This window comes from Liolophura sinensis, chromosome 4 (genome assembly GCF_032854445.1).
Source record: "Liolophura sinensis isolate JHLJ2023 chromosome 4, CUHK_Ljap_v2, whole genome shotgun sequence".
Classification (NCBI taxonomy): domain Eukaryota; kingdom Metazoa; phylum Mollusca; class Polyplacophora; order Chitonida; family Chitonidae; genus Liolophura; species Liolophura sinensis.
This window is the reverse complement of record NC_088298.1, coordinates 1,381,842-1,396,867: the sequence shown is the minus strand read 5'-3', so window position 1 is coordinate 1,396,867 and position 15,026 is coordinate 1,381,842. Positions and strand designations below refer to the sequence as shown.

The 15,026-nt window shown below is 41.2% G+C and overlaps 1 protein-coding gene across 4 annotated transcripts in view; it reads right to left on the bottom strand.

Moving 5' to 3' along the window:
• Positions 1–15,026, bottom strand: part of LOC135464581 (voltage-dependent L-type calcium channel subunit beta-1-like) — a 68,265-nt gene that overhangs the window by 37,111 nt on the left and 16,128 nt on the right. Inside the window, exon 3 of one of the 4 annotated variants that reach the window (XM_064742020.1) lies at positions 6,426–7,397. The exons of the other annotated variants lie outside the window; for them this stretch is intronic. Within the exon in view, the coding sequence (XP_064598090.1) occupies positions 6,426–6,482 (57 nt within the window). The 5' untranslated portion in view covers positions 6,483–7,397. The remainder of the gene's footprint in view (positions 1–6,425; positions 7,398–15,026) is intronic. 4 annotated transcript variants of the gene reach the window in all.

Genomic DNA, 15,026 nt, shown 5'->3' with positions numbered 1-15,026 from the left:
TACCAAGTCCAGAGAGAGGCTTCGTTGATCTGAAATGCCAAGTCAGCCTTGAGGGTCGCAGCTCAACCCTATCAGACAGCCTTTGCTACACATACTGCGCAGGCTGGAGAGTGGAATGTTCCACAAGCCCTGTCCCACTGGAAGAGACACTGGCTTCGGATCGCTCCATTTCACTGACTCCGCAGCTGGCTGGCTAGATGGCTTGGAAACTGAGCTAGGTACAGCACAAGTGCATCACACATTTACAACAGCGATTCTATGACACTGCAGACTATGCCTTGCTCAATTCAATTCCTGAGCTGGTTCTCAAGTTCCTCCAGATCAATACTGGATGGAAATAAGGAGGGTGGGGGGATTATAATGGTATAATGGAAGTTGCCTGTCCTAGAGCTAGTACAACATGCCCGTGAGGGTTGCCCACGAGAGTGGGGTGGCGTGAGGAGATTTGCGAGGAGGGTGGGGGAAGGGTTAAGGCCTCCAGGGAATGGCTCTGACAAGATATCCTGCATTAATGGCTGATAATTCTCATAATTTTATGCAAGGTGTTGTATTAAACATGTCAGTCTGAACATCATTTTATTGTAGAAGTAAGATCATCCCACACAGGTATTATGAAGTCTGTAGTTCTTACACTTCAAATCACGTACATCAGGGGCATATGTGGAGTCATTTCAGTTCTGGAAAACGTTTGGGCTCCTAAATTGTTGGCTGCCCAAACTGAAACAAGCTGTATTAAAACCAAAGAAGTAAATTAAACAAAAATATGATGGTTTTATACCAATACTAAGTTGTCATATTTTTTATACAAATTTCTTTCATTCACAAATTTAAAAGCTCTTAGAAAGCATCATTTTGGGTTGCATTCATAAAATTTCTTTATGCACAGTCACAATGTCACCAATAAAGTTCGGGATCAGAGCCTTTAATGTTTTTCTAGATATGGGCCCCGCACAAGTATATACAATTTTGGTAGATGCTAAATGCAATAATAAAATGACCTTTCTTGATTATCTTTATTAAAATAAAAGCTCCAATGTACTGTACAATGTACTTTGCAACTGGTATAGACTGTAATACAGGTGCGAAAAAATAACATCAAATTTTCACAAGGGAGCGGGGGGGAGGACGTGTGGTGGTGTGGAGGTGGGGGGGGGGGAGGTGGAGACATCCTATACAAGCTCTACATAGTATACGGGACTGGAACAATTCACCGTTAAGAATTATAAGGTATATGTCAAGCTAAGTAAAATTTGCTGACACAGCAGACTTTGCTCTAACCCAGTCTAGCCTAAATATTAACATCCAGGCTTGAATAAGTTTGCATCATTAAGAAAAGCTGTGGTTTTGACATTATCTATTTACATGATTGGCGTTTTACACCGTACTCAAGAATATTTCACTTATTCGACAAGACAAGAGGAGTCCTCTTGCCTGTTAATTAACTTAAGAGTTCCTATGTTTAGGACTCAATGCTGTGGGTGAGGCCATGCCCACAAAGATCATCCACATGTAACGATAAATGTTTAGCTCTGAATGGTGATTACTAAAAGATGTGAATCCCCCATTCTGCCCTTTACAAGTGACACTCTCACTCCACCAGAGTACATGTGAACACACTTAGTAACCATGCCATGATGTCTGTAGCCAAGGCGAGAAAATTTATTCCAAAATGGCGCCAGCAAGAAGAGAGGTAAATACATATTCATGAACGATAGAGGAGTTTCCAGTTACAACTACTATATTGTGTAAGGTATAAAAAAATGTCTTACTGTACACATCATGTGACGTGTCACAAATGTTACGCACCAATTTTTGTTCGCCTTTACTATAACATGGCTGTCTGAAAACTTCCACAAGAAGCTGTTTACGGTATATGAATGATGGAGAAACTTCAGGAGCTGAAGGTTAACGAATCTTCAGAAGTTTCTAAAAGAAAGAGGTGTTATTTGTGCCTCCAGAACATGTACTACAAGACAGGCAATCAGTAAATTAATGTCTTTTTCACAAGTCACATCATACTGTAAGACTTTTTTTGCCTTTAATGGCACAAGACTTCAAACTCGAAACTCCGCTGCTGCTAATGTTACACATACTAGAATCCCTTTCCCACTAGAATTTCTTTGCATTTCCCTAATCCATATTAGAAATGTCGTACTCACAACAGCAGTCAAGTTTAAATACACCAGCGACTTACACCCGTCGTGTTGTCATCGTGGGCACGATATCGCAGCAACGCCGAACCCTCGAACCATGGCTGAATATAGTCCCTTAAAGGTTTTACTGGTAATTATATGCATATGAAGAGCCAGGGTAAAACCAACACCCTTGGTCATATCTGACCTTAACACCTCCCGAGTCAGCGCCACAGCTGTACTGCTCAGACAGCGGATTCCAGTCTGCAAACTTACTGGTTATTGTGTTGCTTTTCTGCTAGAACAGTGATTCAGCCAGTTGTGCCAAACGAACGTCCCACATTCTGAACCTTAATTGAACACAAATCCCTACAATAGGGTGACAGCAGCAATCTTAGACCTAGTTCAGTCTTAACTTTAGCAGAAATCCTAACCCTTCTATCACATGAGCTACATGTAGTAAAAACTGCCATTTCACCCTGCTGATATAAAGCACTCTCGGACAAAACCAGCAAGAGTTGGACAAGAACTTGTGACACCGCAGCCTGAGGAATGGTTGTCTTTTGGGACATCTTTATATATTAAACTGTTAAGCCCTGGTTTGGAGCCCTCTGGGTGAGAAGTGTTGATTAGCCCTGGAAAGTAAAATCTCCACACATCTCTACCTTAATTTAACAACACAACTATAATCACACAACAAGCCATTAATTACAATTGACATACTTGTATGATGGACTGATTCATGTCATCTTACATGTGATCCTAAATTTTATTTCTCTGCATTGCTATTGCATGCATGTGTCTGTATATACATCAAAATCTTTTTTATGTTTAAAAAGTTTTTAAATAAAATAATTTTGCTTAACTGACACTCAAGACTTTCCTCTTGTACAATGGCAAGGCCAGAAATGGTTTAAAAGCTCTACCTGTATCAGGTGACCTGTCAAGACTGAGTGAGTGAGTGAGTGGGATTTAACATCAGGCTTACCAATGTTTCAGTCATATGATGACGAGACCTGCTAAGAAGCGTAACAAAAAAAACTCAGTACATGTACACAGATCACATGTCTCCTTGCCATCATGTGACTGAAAAACTGTTAAGTTATGACTTGAAAATCCCAGCACACACACACACACATATATATATATATATATATATATATATAACATGGTAGGCAGGTTTGTGTCCCAACAACAGTCTCATACTGATTGAGAGGTGTTGCATAATATCCAGGCTGACTGTAACATGCCAAAAAAAAAAAAAAGTTAGGGTAATATAAGTGGAGATGAGCTCTCGTAAACACAACACGTTGATTGATTGGTCTCTCCAGACTGTAGGCAGTCATTCCAGATATTTCACCTCGTTGGGATTTCGTTCACTTTATAAGCTGAACTAATTGCTGGTCTATCAACAACATTTGGATGTCTTCTTCAAAAATTGATTCATTTCTTTATTTGACTGGTGTCCTATTTCACTAATACGATGGCTGCCAGCATAATGATGGGAGGAAACCGAGCCGAGCCTGAGGGAAGCCAACGACCATCTGCAGGTCGGGGGCAGTGTGTCCCACGGACCTGAACATTGGTGAGAGGTTCCTGTGTCATTGTGTCGTGTTGGCAGTACTCTAACTACTTCAGCCACTAGCACTGTAAGCTCATAAAGCACATATGAATTACACACACACACTCGAAAGTCACAGAAGAAAACGATGTGTCCTAATGTCATTTGGGCCTTCTGAGTACCTCACATTTCCATTCTCCCATAAAAGCCATTTCCTCAGGACAGCTTAATAATATATCTCACAGTTCAATGCAAACCTTCACTTTAATGATACTGATGAAAGATAGCCTGCACGAGCACGTGAATGTCATTGGTATTACAATGCAATAGCCGACAGATGTGGATGGCTGATGGGATGTGGATGCTGGGTGTGGATAGCTGATGGGATGTGGATGCTGGGTGTGGATAGCTGATGGGATGTGGATGCTGGGTGTGGATGGCTGATGGGATGTGAATGCTGGATGTGGATGGCTGATGGGATGTGGATGCTGGATGTGGATGGCTGATGGGATGTGGATGCTGGATGTGGATAGCTGATGGGATGTGGATGCTGGGTGTGGATGGCTGATGGGATGTGGATGCTGGATGTGGATGGCTGATGGGATGTGGATGCTGGATGTGGATAGCTGATGGGATGTGGATGCTGGGTGTGGATGGCTGATGGGATGTGGATGCTGGATGTGGATAACTAATGGGATGTGAATGCTGGATGTGGATAACTAATGGGATGTGAATGCTGGATGTGGATAGCTGATGGGATGTGGATGTGGATGGCTGATAGGATGTGAATGCTGGATGTGGATGGCTGATGGGATGTGGATGCTGGATGTGGATAACTAATGGGATGTGAATGCTGGATGTGGATAGCTGATGGGATGTGGATGTGGATGGCTGATAGGATGTGAATGCTGGATGTGGATGGCTGATGGGATGTGGATGCTGGATGTGGATGGCTGATGGGATGTGGATGGATGCTGGATGTGGATGGCTGATGGCATGTGGATGCTGGATGTGGATGGCTGATGGGATGTGGATGCTGGATGTGGATGGCTGATGGGATGTGGATGCTGGATATGGATGGCTGGTGGGATGTGGATGCTGGATGTGGATAGCTGATGGGATGTGAATGCTGGATGTGGATGGCTGATGGGATGTGGATGCTGGATGTGGATGGCTGATGGGATGTGGATGCTGGATGTGGATGGCTGATGGCATGTGGATGCTGGATGTGGATGGCTGATGGGATGTGGATGCTGGATGTGGATGGCTGATGGCATGTGGATGCTGGGTGTGGATGGCTGATGGGATGTGGATGCTAGATGTGGATGGCTGATGGCATGTGGAGGACTGTCCAGATGATCAGATTAGGCAGCTGGTCTATATCATGCTTGTAGAGATCAGCTGGATTTTAATAATATTCCTTAATACTGTGTCTTAATTGTATGCAAATGATCTGGACTTCACTTAAACCTATAACAACCAGTACTATTAAACCTGCTGTGGTCCTTCACTGATACGGATATGCAAATTGTCACAAGAACCCTTCACTGATACAGATGTGCAAATTGTCACAAGAACCCTTCACTGTTACAGATGTGCAAATTGTCACAAGAAACCCGTCAATGTTACAGATGTGCAAATTGTCACAAGAACCCTTCTTTGTTAAAGATGTGAAATCTGTCCCAGGGAACCTTGACTGTTACAGATGTGCAAATTGTCACAAGAACCCTTCACTGTTACAGATGTGCAAATTGTCACAAGAACCCTTCACTGTTACAGATGTGCAAATTGTCACAAGAACCCGTCAATGTTACAGATGTGCAAATTGTCACAAGAACCCTTCTTTGTTAAAGATGTGAAAACTGTCCCAGGGAACCTTGACTGTTACGGATGTGCAAATTGTCATAAGAACCCTTCAGGGTTACGGATTTGCAAATTGTCACTATGTCACTTGTGCACTACCTACATTTACATTTCAATATGCAAGTGTTTGCAAGAGCACACATATTCACAGATGAGTGTAATGTTTGTGCTACAGGAAAGAAAAGATTGCTTTGGACAACCTTGTTAAAGTTGGAAATGGAGTTTTCTGAATTCCCCAAGCACATTCTATACCATAACACATCCTACATGCACTATACAATTTTATTTACTTGATTGTTGTTTTACGCCATCCTGAATAACATTTCACTCCTACGATGGCAGCCAGCATTACAGTGGCAGGAAATCAGGCACAGCAAAGGGGAAACCCATGACCATCTGCAGGTTGCTGTCAGACCTTCCCACGTAATGACATCACACCACACATGAGAAGGTTTACCAGTAACTTGAGAAACGTCACTGGTCAACTCAGCTTTCTCAGCTTGCTAAACCCATAAATTATAGCTGTCATTTTTTAAGAAAAAAAACCTTGAGTGCAACGCTAAACAACAATCAAATAAATAAATACATGTAAATGACTAACTTTGTGTGTATGGCCTGTCTCCCAACCTCGGATAGGTCCACACACACATCGTGGTGATTCCGACACTCTGTGTACAATAATCGTGCATTTTCACTACAACGCATTGCCGTGTGTGACAACGGATTTACGTTTCAAATACTTCAGCTGTCACTCTATGTTTCTATTTAATATATTTACATGAAGGTAAAACCAACACCATCAAGCTTGACTTCCAGTCACCCAAACACCAGACCACCGAAAATGTACAACAGGTATGTCTCATACTTACTACACTGGCCTTTGTTTCACTTTTCAGCATCTTCGATTTGGGTGTCATCTTCTGCATGAAGTCTATAGTGACACGGCATTAATCACAACGCTCCAGATCGCAATTCAACGTTTTCCTCACCTACACAGTTTACCACATGTAGCCGACATGCACACACACAAACGTTTCCACAGGTAGGAAAGAAACTAAAAGAAAAACGAGCTCGGAACAGGTACGTTAAAACTCCACCTGTAATCATCGCACACTTTTCTCAAACACCAGGCATAGGTGATTATCCTCAGGTAAAAGGACACAGTGAAAGACATACATTTCCACATGAGCGACTTTCTGTGTCACCTGTGTCTACATGTTAGGTGGCTAACACAGGTCTCCCACTGCCCTAAATAGGCAACAGTGCATGAAGAATTTCAGCCTGTCATACATATAGCTTGACGCGGATGATCTCACGCTGACGTCAAGTAACAATAAAGTCTGTTAAGCCCCTTCTGTAAGGAGTTTATTGCATTTGCTGCCCTGGTAAAATATGTGGCCTATCTTCCATATTAACTGTACCAAGGTTCTGAGGGCAACTTCATTATGGCCAGGCTTGACAAAACCTCGCAAACCAATCACAGTGTTTCGCCCTCGGCGAATATTTCAAGAGAATCTTGTTTTTGGCGATAGTGGCCCTGGTCAAAACGTAATCAATCCCCAGTAACCAATCAGGTTTCTTTTCACAATTGAATCAACACAGAGCTGTCATCATGCAGTAGAGCAGTAATATACATTCTACATTGTACGTGTACCTCCACTTAAATGTTTTGGTATTAGCTATGTCTTGGTGTAATCACAAAATCCCTGGCCTAGGTCCAAGGTAAAATTTCGGCCAAGCTCAGAGTTAAGTCCGACAGGTAGCTTATGCACTTAGCCAGACGATAGTAGCCATAAACGGAGCGGTCAAACGGCAAACTGGACAGCGGTCAGACACTCGACCTACAATGGTACGACAACAACAGCATAAGAAAGAGAGAAACAAATGAAGAATTCACATGAAACAAGAAAAAGTGCAAAAAAAAAACAAAAAAAAAAAAAAAAACAATACTTAAAATCAAATAGAGACATACCAATAAGACGAAAATTCAGATAAAGAGTAAACTACAAAGACATTCGCCCACTCAAGTAATTAAAATCATAGATCAATCAGAGTAGGAAGTGAACTCATCAAGTGACTGTGTGACAAAGCTGGGCCTATAGCTATTACCTAACTCAGGCTTAACTGTTCTCCCATTCCACAGTTTGATGGCAAACAACCAGTGTTATACGACAAGTTAATGTACCTGCAAAACTTAAAATAACCAACTGCTATTCACATGTATCCACTGCACGTGTGCATGTTACAGGTATCAATTACATGTCAACTAATCCTCCCCTTGGTACAGAAATGGATTGATCCAGTACATCTACATGGTTTAAAAACTGACCTCCCACTAGGTCACTGGCACAATCCATTACTGCTATAGGGTGGAGACACGAACATAGACACACCTGTGACAATATCATTGAGCAAATTTTAGGCCACCTGTTGGTATATTTGTTCAGCTAGAACCAATATTGTTTCATCTGTTAAATTCAACAGATGCCCTTGGAGTTGCACAATCTGATTCAATCAGGGGGAAATTTGTGCACAATTAGTCAGGCTATATACGAACATCTGTAACTGACTTGTTCACTTTCCCATCAAACTTTCTCTCACCCTAAGTCCTCAACCTTTCTGCACATGAAAGAGCAACTTTCAATGCAATTTATAAACATCCTTAATATGATTTTGGAGAGAAATCTACTTCAGCTGGATTGGGCCAATTTCAAGGTTTCTCAAAAAGTACAATTTTATCAGTCTGCACAGAATAATACATTCGAAATATACATGAATTAACACCTTGCAAACATGCGAAAAGGTTGAAGAATTAAGGTAGCTGACAACTTTAATGTGTATAAGGGTTCGAAAGTTACAAACATGTGACTTGGAGAAATTCCACGTGTACATGTATCCAAAATTAAGTATACCATTGCATCTGATTATGTATATATGTGATTGTTAGTGCTGTACTTATAAGCGATGTTGCATTTTGGCCTCAAGACTTGAGTAAAAATTTTGATCACTTTAAAATTTTTATTTCTTATGTAAAATGGTTAAAATATTGCTTGACAACATGAATTCTCGGGAAGCTATTGCAAAACCAATTTCTGACAGAATAATGGAAACGAAAAATATCAAGTTTAAAGACAGAGATTTTTACTTAAGTACAGATTGCCTCATGATCCCAGGACCTGGCAATATTGCCTCCCGATCCCAGGACCTGGCAACATTGCCTCCCGATCCCAGGACCTGGCAACATTGCCTCCCGATCCCAGGACCTGGCAACATTGCCTCCCGATCCCAGGACCTGGCAATATTGCCTCCTGATCCCAGGACCTGGCAATATTGCCTCGTGATCACAGGACCTGGCAATATTGCCTTCTGATCTCAGGACCTGGCAACATTGCCTCGTGAACCCAGGGCCTGGCAATATTGCCTCTTCTACTGATGATGAATACAATTAAACCAACAAGTAAACTGGTTATGTATCAAATATCACAGAAACATGGAGCAAGTGTATACATGCATTAAATAATCATAACGTCAACATGATACTGCTGGCTTTCATATCTACGCCATATGACCTGTCGGAGAGCCAGTTACGTAAGATTAATTCATACGAGCAATTAAATAATTCACCGCGATGCAATATGCACAGGTAAAATGCTGAAGATATGCATCACATGAATCATGGCCACGTACACCAAATGTGGTAACCATAATCTTATCAATTCAGCAAGTTTTACTTTTCCTGCTCCTGGTTGTGTTTACTGTCAACTTGCAATCTTGCAATATTCTGACCATACCACCAGAGCAGAATGGTGCTAACATAAGAGCCCAATGTTACTGTAATTCGACCTTTTCACACTGAAATTGGATTATTCAAGTATACTCTAAAACTGGCCAGCCCAACCAATGTAGATTTGTCTCAATAATCAAATAAAGTGAAAATGTTGACGAATTAGGGGCATTTATGTTTGGAATCCAAACAGTCAAATGAAGCCTCACCCAGATATGTCAAACGTGCCAAATTTTCATTCTTGCAGCCCATTCTTGTAGTTCTGAACATTTATGAATTGTACATGATTTTAAGAAACCAGTCACAGGTGAATTTGTGGCTAGAATGCTTTATTGTTGTTGTTGTTAATCATCATCAGGAAATACATGATTTTGATATCATTTCAACTAATTTCGCTCAAGACACTGTTTTATTCCGCTTGGAAAATGACAACATAGCAAATGTGATGCTAAAAGACTTGCCTAAGTACATACTTTCTTCCCAACAAATCATGGCAAAGAACTGGAGGAGAAACTTGCAAGCATCATAGGACAAAAAAAGGCCACGATATCCTGCTAGATTTTAGTACCAGGTGTTCACCACGGCCCGGCCTCGAGAACACCAAAGGAATGTCAGAGGCTGGGTTATTCTGAACATCCACATCCTCCAGTTTTCTACCAATCAAAACAATCTCTGGCCAACTGCCAGCCAATGGAATTCATCTGCAGCAGGTCTCAATGAAGCAGATTTAAACACAGTGTACAGAGAAGAGTGAGATCTGCTTCTGATGAATGAACGTGGATCCTTGCCAAATATGTTATCACTGGCAGTTCCAGGTGTCCGACTGTATAAATACCGCACCCAGACCAGGGGGTCATGAAGTTATGGCCACGCAGTGAGGAAGTGGAAAAACTACGACATCAAGAAGATGGTGAAAACTTGGCATGAAAAGGCTCAAATATCTCCCTGCCAACACCTCTCAAAATGTTTGTTGATCATTAAACTAGGCGAATATAAGCTTTACTTATATTTGAATAAACTTCAGAAATAGCCTATAGTTTAGTTTGTAAAAATTGACAGATGCCGTAAAAAGATACTTTTGATGTCAACACTTTTGCTGATAAGAAATTAATCAAACTTAATTCTTAAGTGGCCCTCTAAGGTGGATGAATTCATCAGAATCACGTAAAATGTGTTTCTTGGAAAACAAACAGCTTATCGTGAAACAGAGTAACTGTATATATGAAGTATTAATTTTAGTCTACAGAATATATACTGTAATTCTTCAATGTTTTTGCATGTTTGTAATGCGTTATTCAAGCATATATTCAGAAGGAATTATTCTGTGTAGACTGATAAAATTATGCTTTTTGTGAATTAAGCCATGCAACTGTCCACCCAAGCAATGTAGTTTTGTCTCCAAAATCAAATTAAAAAAGTGCATGAATTACACTGAAAGTTTTTCTTTCATATGCGAAAAGGTCAAGGAATTAGGGTCATACCCATTTTAAAACTTACCCACAGCACCTCAACTGGCGCCATAATCCATCAATCACCTAGACATGCTTGTATCAAAAGGACATCATGTCTTAATTCCATAACTGGTTACTTTCATATTCCAGTGTTCAACTCCAGCGAAGGAATCAAGAAACCCACTTGTTCAAGTCAATTTAAAGCACATACCACCATAAATCCACGACATGGATCATTTAAATCTGTGAATTGGCATACTTGTAAACTTAGCAATAAGGTCTTGTTGTTGGGAAGAAAACATCAACGGTCATCTTTCCAAGAGCTTGTGCAACACGCCTACAAGTGATGAGACACGCCAGACAAGTGAGCCTGCCCTGGATGAGGATATGATACAGAGGTTGAAGTCACTGGAAGCAGGACAGAAGGCAGGCCTGTGCCAGGTATATATACCCACAACACATGGTAAAGGACCCAAAATTGCATCTACATGGTAGCTGCACATCTGGCCTGATTCAGTGAGTTTTACTCATCCTAGAAAGGTGTTTCCAGGTCTATTTGTCAGGTAAGAGTGAGATCCTACCGGGGAAAAAAGAAGGAAGTTTCTGCAGCACAAGAAATGTTTTACCACCATTATTTGCCTCTAGGAATGTTTCTTTGTGGGGAAATTTTAGGTCACTTACTGCAATTCCACACTCACTTCACATTTACCACCCTTCCTCCCCAAATCCACCCTCCCCCTCCCCCCCCCCCCCCAACTTCACAACCTCTCCTCATGCCAGCCGGTCACAGTATACCCAATGTTTAAACAGTGAAGACCAACCCAATGCTACAGGAATGCACCCCCAAGCTAGTCTTCTAAATTCTGCTTCTCCACCAGACCTGGCCTGATAACTTTTATCCATTGTTGTGGGCTACCCTGGGGTTAGCCACACACCAGCACGGCACGATGACCCAGGAACTTCTCACCAATGCCTTCGCTGAGAGTTCAACCCAGCTCAGGCTGGTTTCTTGTCCAGCGGTTTGAGGGAAGGTCTGCCAACAATCTGCAGATGGACATGGGTTTCTCCGAGCTCGGTTTCCTCCCACCATAATGCTAACAGCCGTCATATAGGTGAATTCTTCAGTACGACATACAACACCAATCAAATAAATCAAATCCCTTTCCTTCGGCGAATCCCTGTTAACCAATCCCTCTTATTAACAACTCACGCATAATTACCCACGTACTTCCCCTTCTTGTACATCAACGATTGTACATGTTGCATTTTGTTTTATTTATTTTCTTTGAGTGAAGTTTAAATATGTGCAGTCAAGGATATTTTTTTAACAATGGTAAAACTTTACTGTTTGGGGCTATGCCTATCGAAATGTACTTGTAGATTTTTGGAGTTAAATATAAACGTATGAACATCCTCTACAAAGGATACCTATTTAATCAACAGTCATGTTCATGTATTCTGAAAACCAATTACATTATCCCGTAGCTGCACCATCTTTTATGTTATTAAGTGTTTGGGAGCCTTCTCGAGAAATGATTGAAAAGTTTTTCAATTTCAACCACACATAAATATCTAAATATCTAGTGAAAATTAGGTACTTAAAACATAACTGGTTGAATCATCCCTGAACTCAAAAACTTCAGAAAATCTGTCAAATTCAGCCCACGATGCATAAACACTGCTTTTCAGATCTGCATAGCATAAGCAGTTACTAACAGAATTAAACAAAAAACAATAATTCTAGACTTTTCTCTCTGATTTACAGCTTGGGGCTTTAAGCAGGTGTGTTTTACGCAATACTTAATCCTAATATAACACACCTGAAGATGACATTATGTACAGGTAATCTTCAACCCTTTCAATAGTGTAAAGGGAGGTAACTATACCATGTGATCTCTCATAAAAGCAGGTACTTAAGGTGTAAGGTCAGACAAACTATAACCAAGGCCACTGCTTCTCTCAACTTCCATCAGAAAATATATGACGTTAGTATACCAGGAGCAGAAAAAGAGGTTATTGTGTGGAAAGTGCTAGAAAGACTGGAATAAAAGGCAGGCGTTGTAAAAACAGATAGTCCTCAATTAGCGTCAAGGCCTTTTCTACAGACTGACTTGTGTGCTAAAGCTAACATAATTACGGCCCAAGAAAACATAACACACTTTGGATCAGCCTCAAAGTTGCCTTTCCAGGTCCCTAATGCTGCCGGGTCTGTACCAGAAACACTGCATACTAGTACTGTTCCTGGCCTGTGAGTGTAACATGTAATTAGTGTGAAGCGGAGAATGACAAAACCAGGGTTCAATCCCAAGATGGGTCATACTTATAGCCTATATACAATAGCTAACATACATGTTAATAGTTCCCATGCTTGAGGCTTGGTACAAGTAGACAGGCCACATTCTTGCCCTGATGAATGTAAGTTACCATGGTGTGTAGTGCAGAACTCTGTGTCTGGTGTCTTTGACATACCATGTCACTGATGCAGCATTATGGTTTTGTGGCCATTAACTGTGACCTGGGCCTGGTTTCACACAGCACTCTTAACGTTACATTCATTTAACTACCACAGAAACCAGTACTGTAGGCATTACACAGGCATGGTGGTAGAGCTCATAATGTCAAGCGAGCTTTGTGAAACTGGGCCCAGCTTGTTACAAGGAGACTCACTCGTGAAATGTCCGAAATAGGGATGATACAAAACACTACGTATACAAACAAATCACTGCCAATATGCATGTTCCTGTAGCTCAATTTCTAGAGCAGAAATAATCTATGGTTTGCTTTAAAAATATGCACTGAGGTCATTATTTAGTTAGTAAAAAGTTACATATACAATACTTGACTTCCCACCCATGGAACAGCAGTTTCTAATGTGGGCATGGCTAACTAGCCTGTGGGGGCGGTTAACTCTCCACTGTCCATTGGTCAACTGTCAGTACAAATCTTCTAATATTTTTCAAACTTACCAACATGTAACTCTCCAGTTAACTATAAATTACAAACTGTAAGCTAAGATTTTTATGTAATAAAGGAAATTACATTTTGTTGCCCCTGTAGTCTTTAATCACAAAACTGTCCAGAAAGAAAAATCTGGCAATGAAGCAAGAAACTCCAAACAATCAGACTGGAATTCATTTTATCTCCTGTTTCATTACACATACTTAAATAATTGTGGTTTTCCATGAGTGGGTACTCCTGCATTAAAATACTTATCCTCAGGTTAGGATTGTGGGTGGGTGGTTGGAATTTGACATTACATAATGATGCATGAAGCTAGAGATGTTGTCAAAACGGTGCATGTATCCGAGTATGGTGCTCTGCATACAAATCCTGGAGTTAAATTATACAGCCACCAAGGTGCTCACAATAAGTTATCTAAACAACTTCCATTGTCATCTTAAGGACAAAACATCACATTCTCATGACACAGGTCCATGCTACAAGGGAGACCCTGGTCGTTTTCAGTCCCTGAGTTATCCCCCATTACACAATGAAAAAGAACAAACTGACAAAATGACAATGCATAAAAAGGGCAAGTCTACATAGAACATATCCCTATCTACATGTAGGTTTTGTCAGACTGGTGAAAGGTGCATCCTGCCCTTTCTTCATAGGATACGATGTGAATGGATAGGAATGAAAATTGCCACCAGGCACGTCTTTTCAAGGAGTGTACTTATTTATTTGATTGGTGTTTTACGTCATACTCAAGAACATTTCACTTATACAATGGCAGCCAGCATTATGGTGGGATGAAACTGGGCAGAGCCTGGGGGGAAACCCACGACCATCCGCAGGTTCTTTGCAGACCTTCTCATCTACGGCCAGAGAGGAAGACAGAATGAGCTGGACTTGAACTCACAGCCACTGCACTGGTGAGAGGCTTTTGGGTCATCATGCTGCGCTAGCGCGCCAACCAACCGAGCCACAGAGGCCCCTCAGGGAGAGTGCACTTGCCCCTCTGCCCCCTCTGATGTCTATCTGGGGATGTGTAGAACACTGTCTGTTCGTAATTCATTTACGCAAGTTAAACTATAAACACATTTGCACATTTCATATAGAATAATGTATAGTGTGACGTAACCACAGACCCCCCCCCCCCCCCCCCCCACAAAAACGTTGCCTTGACCTTCCTTATTCGGACACCGTAAATCAAAACACGAACATGTGTCATCTCTGTAATTGGCAAAATGCCAGATACATGTAACTTTGTTCTGCTCTAAGTACCTTGCACA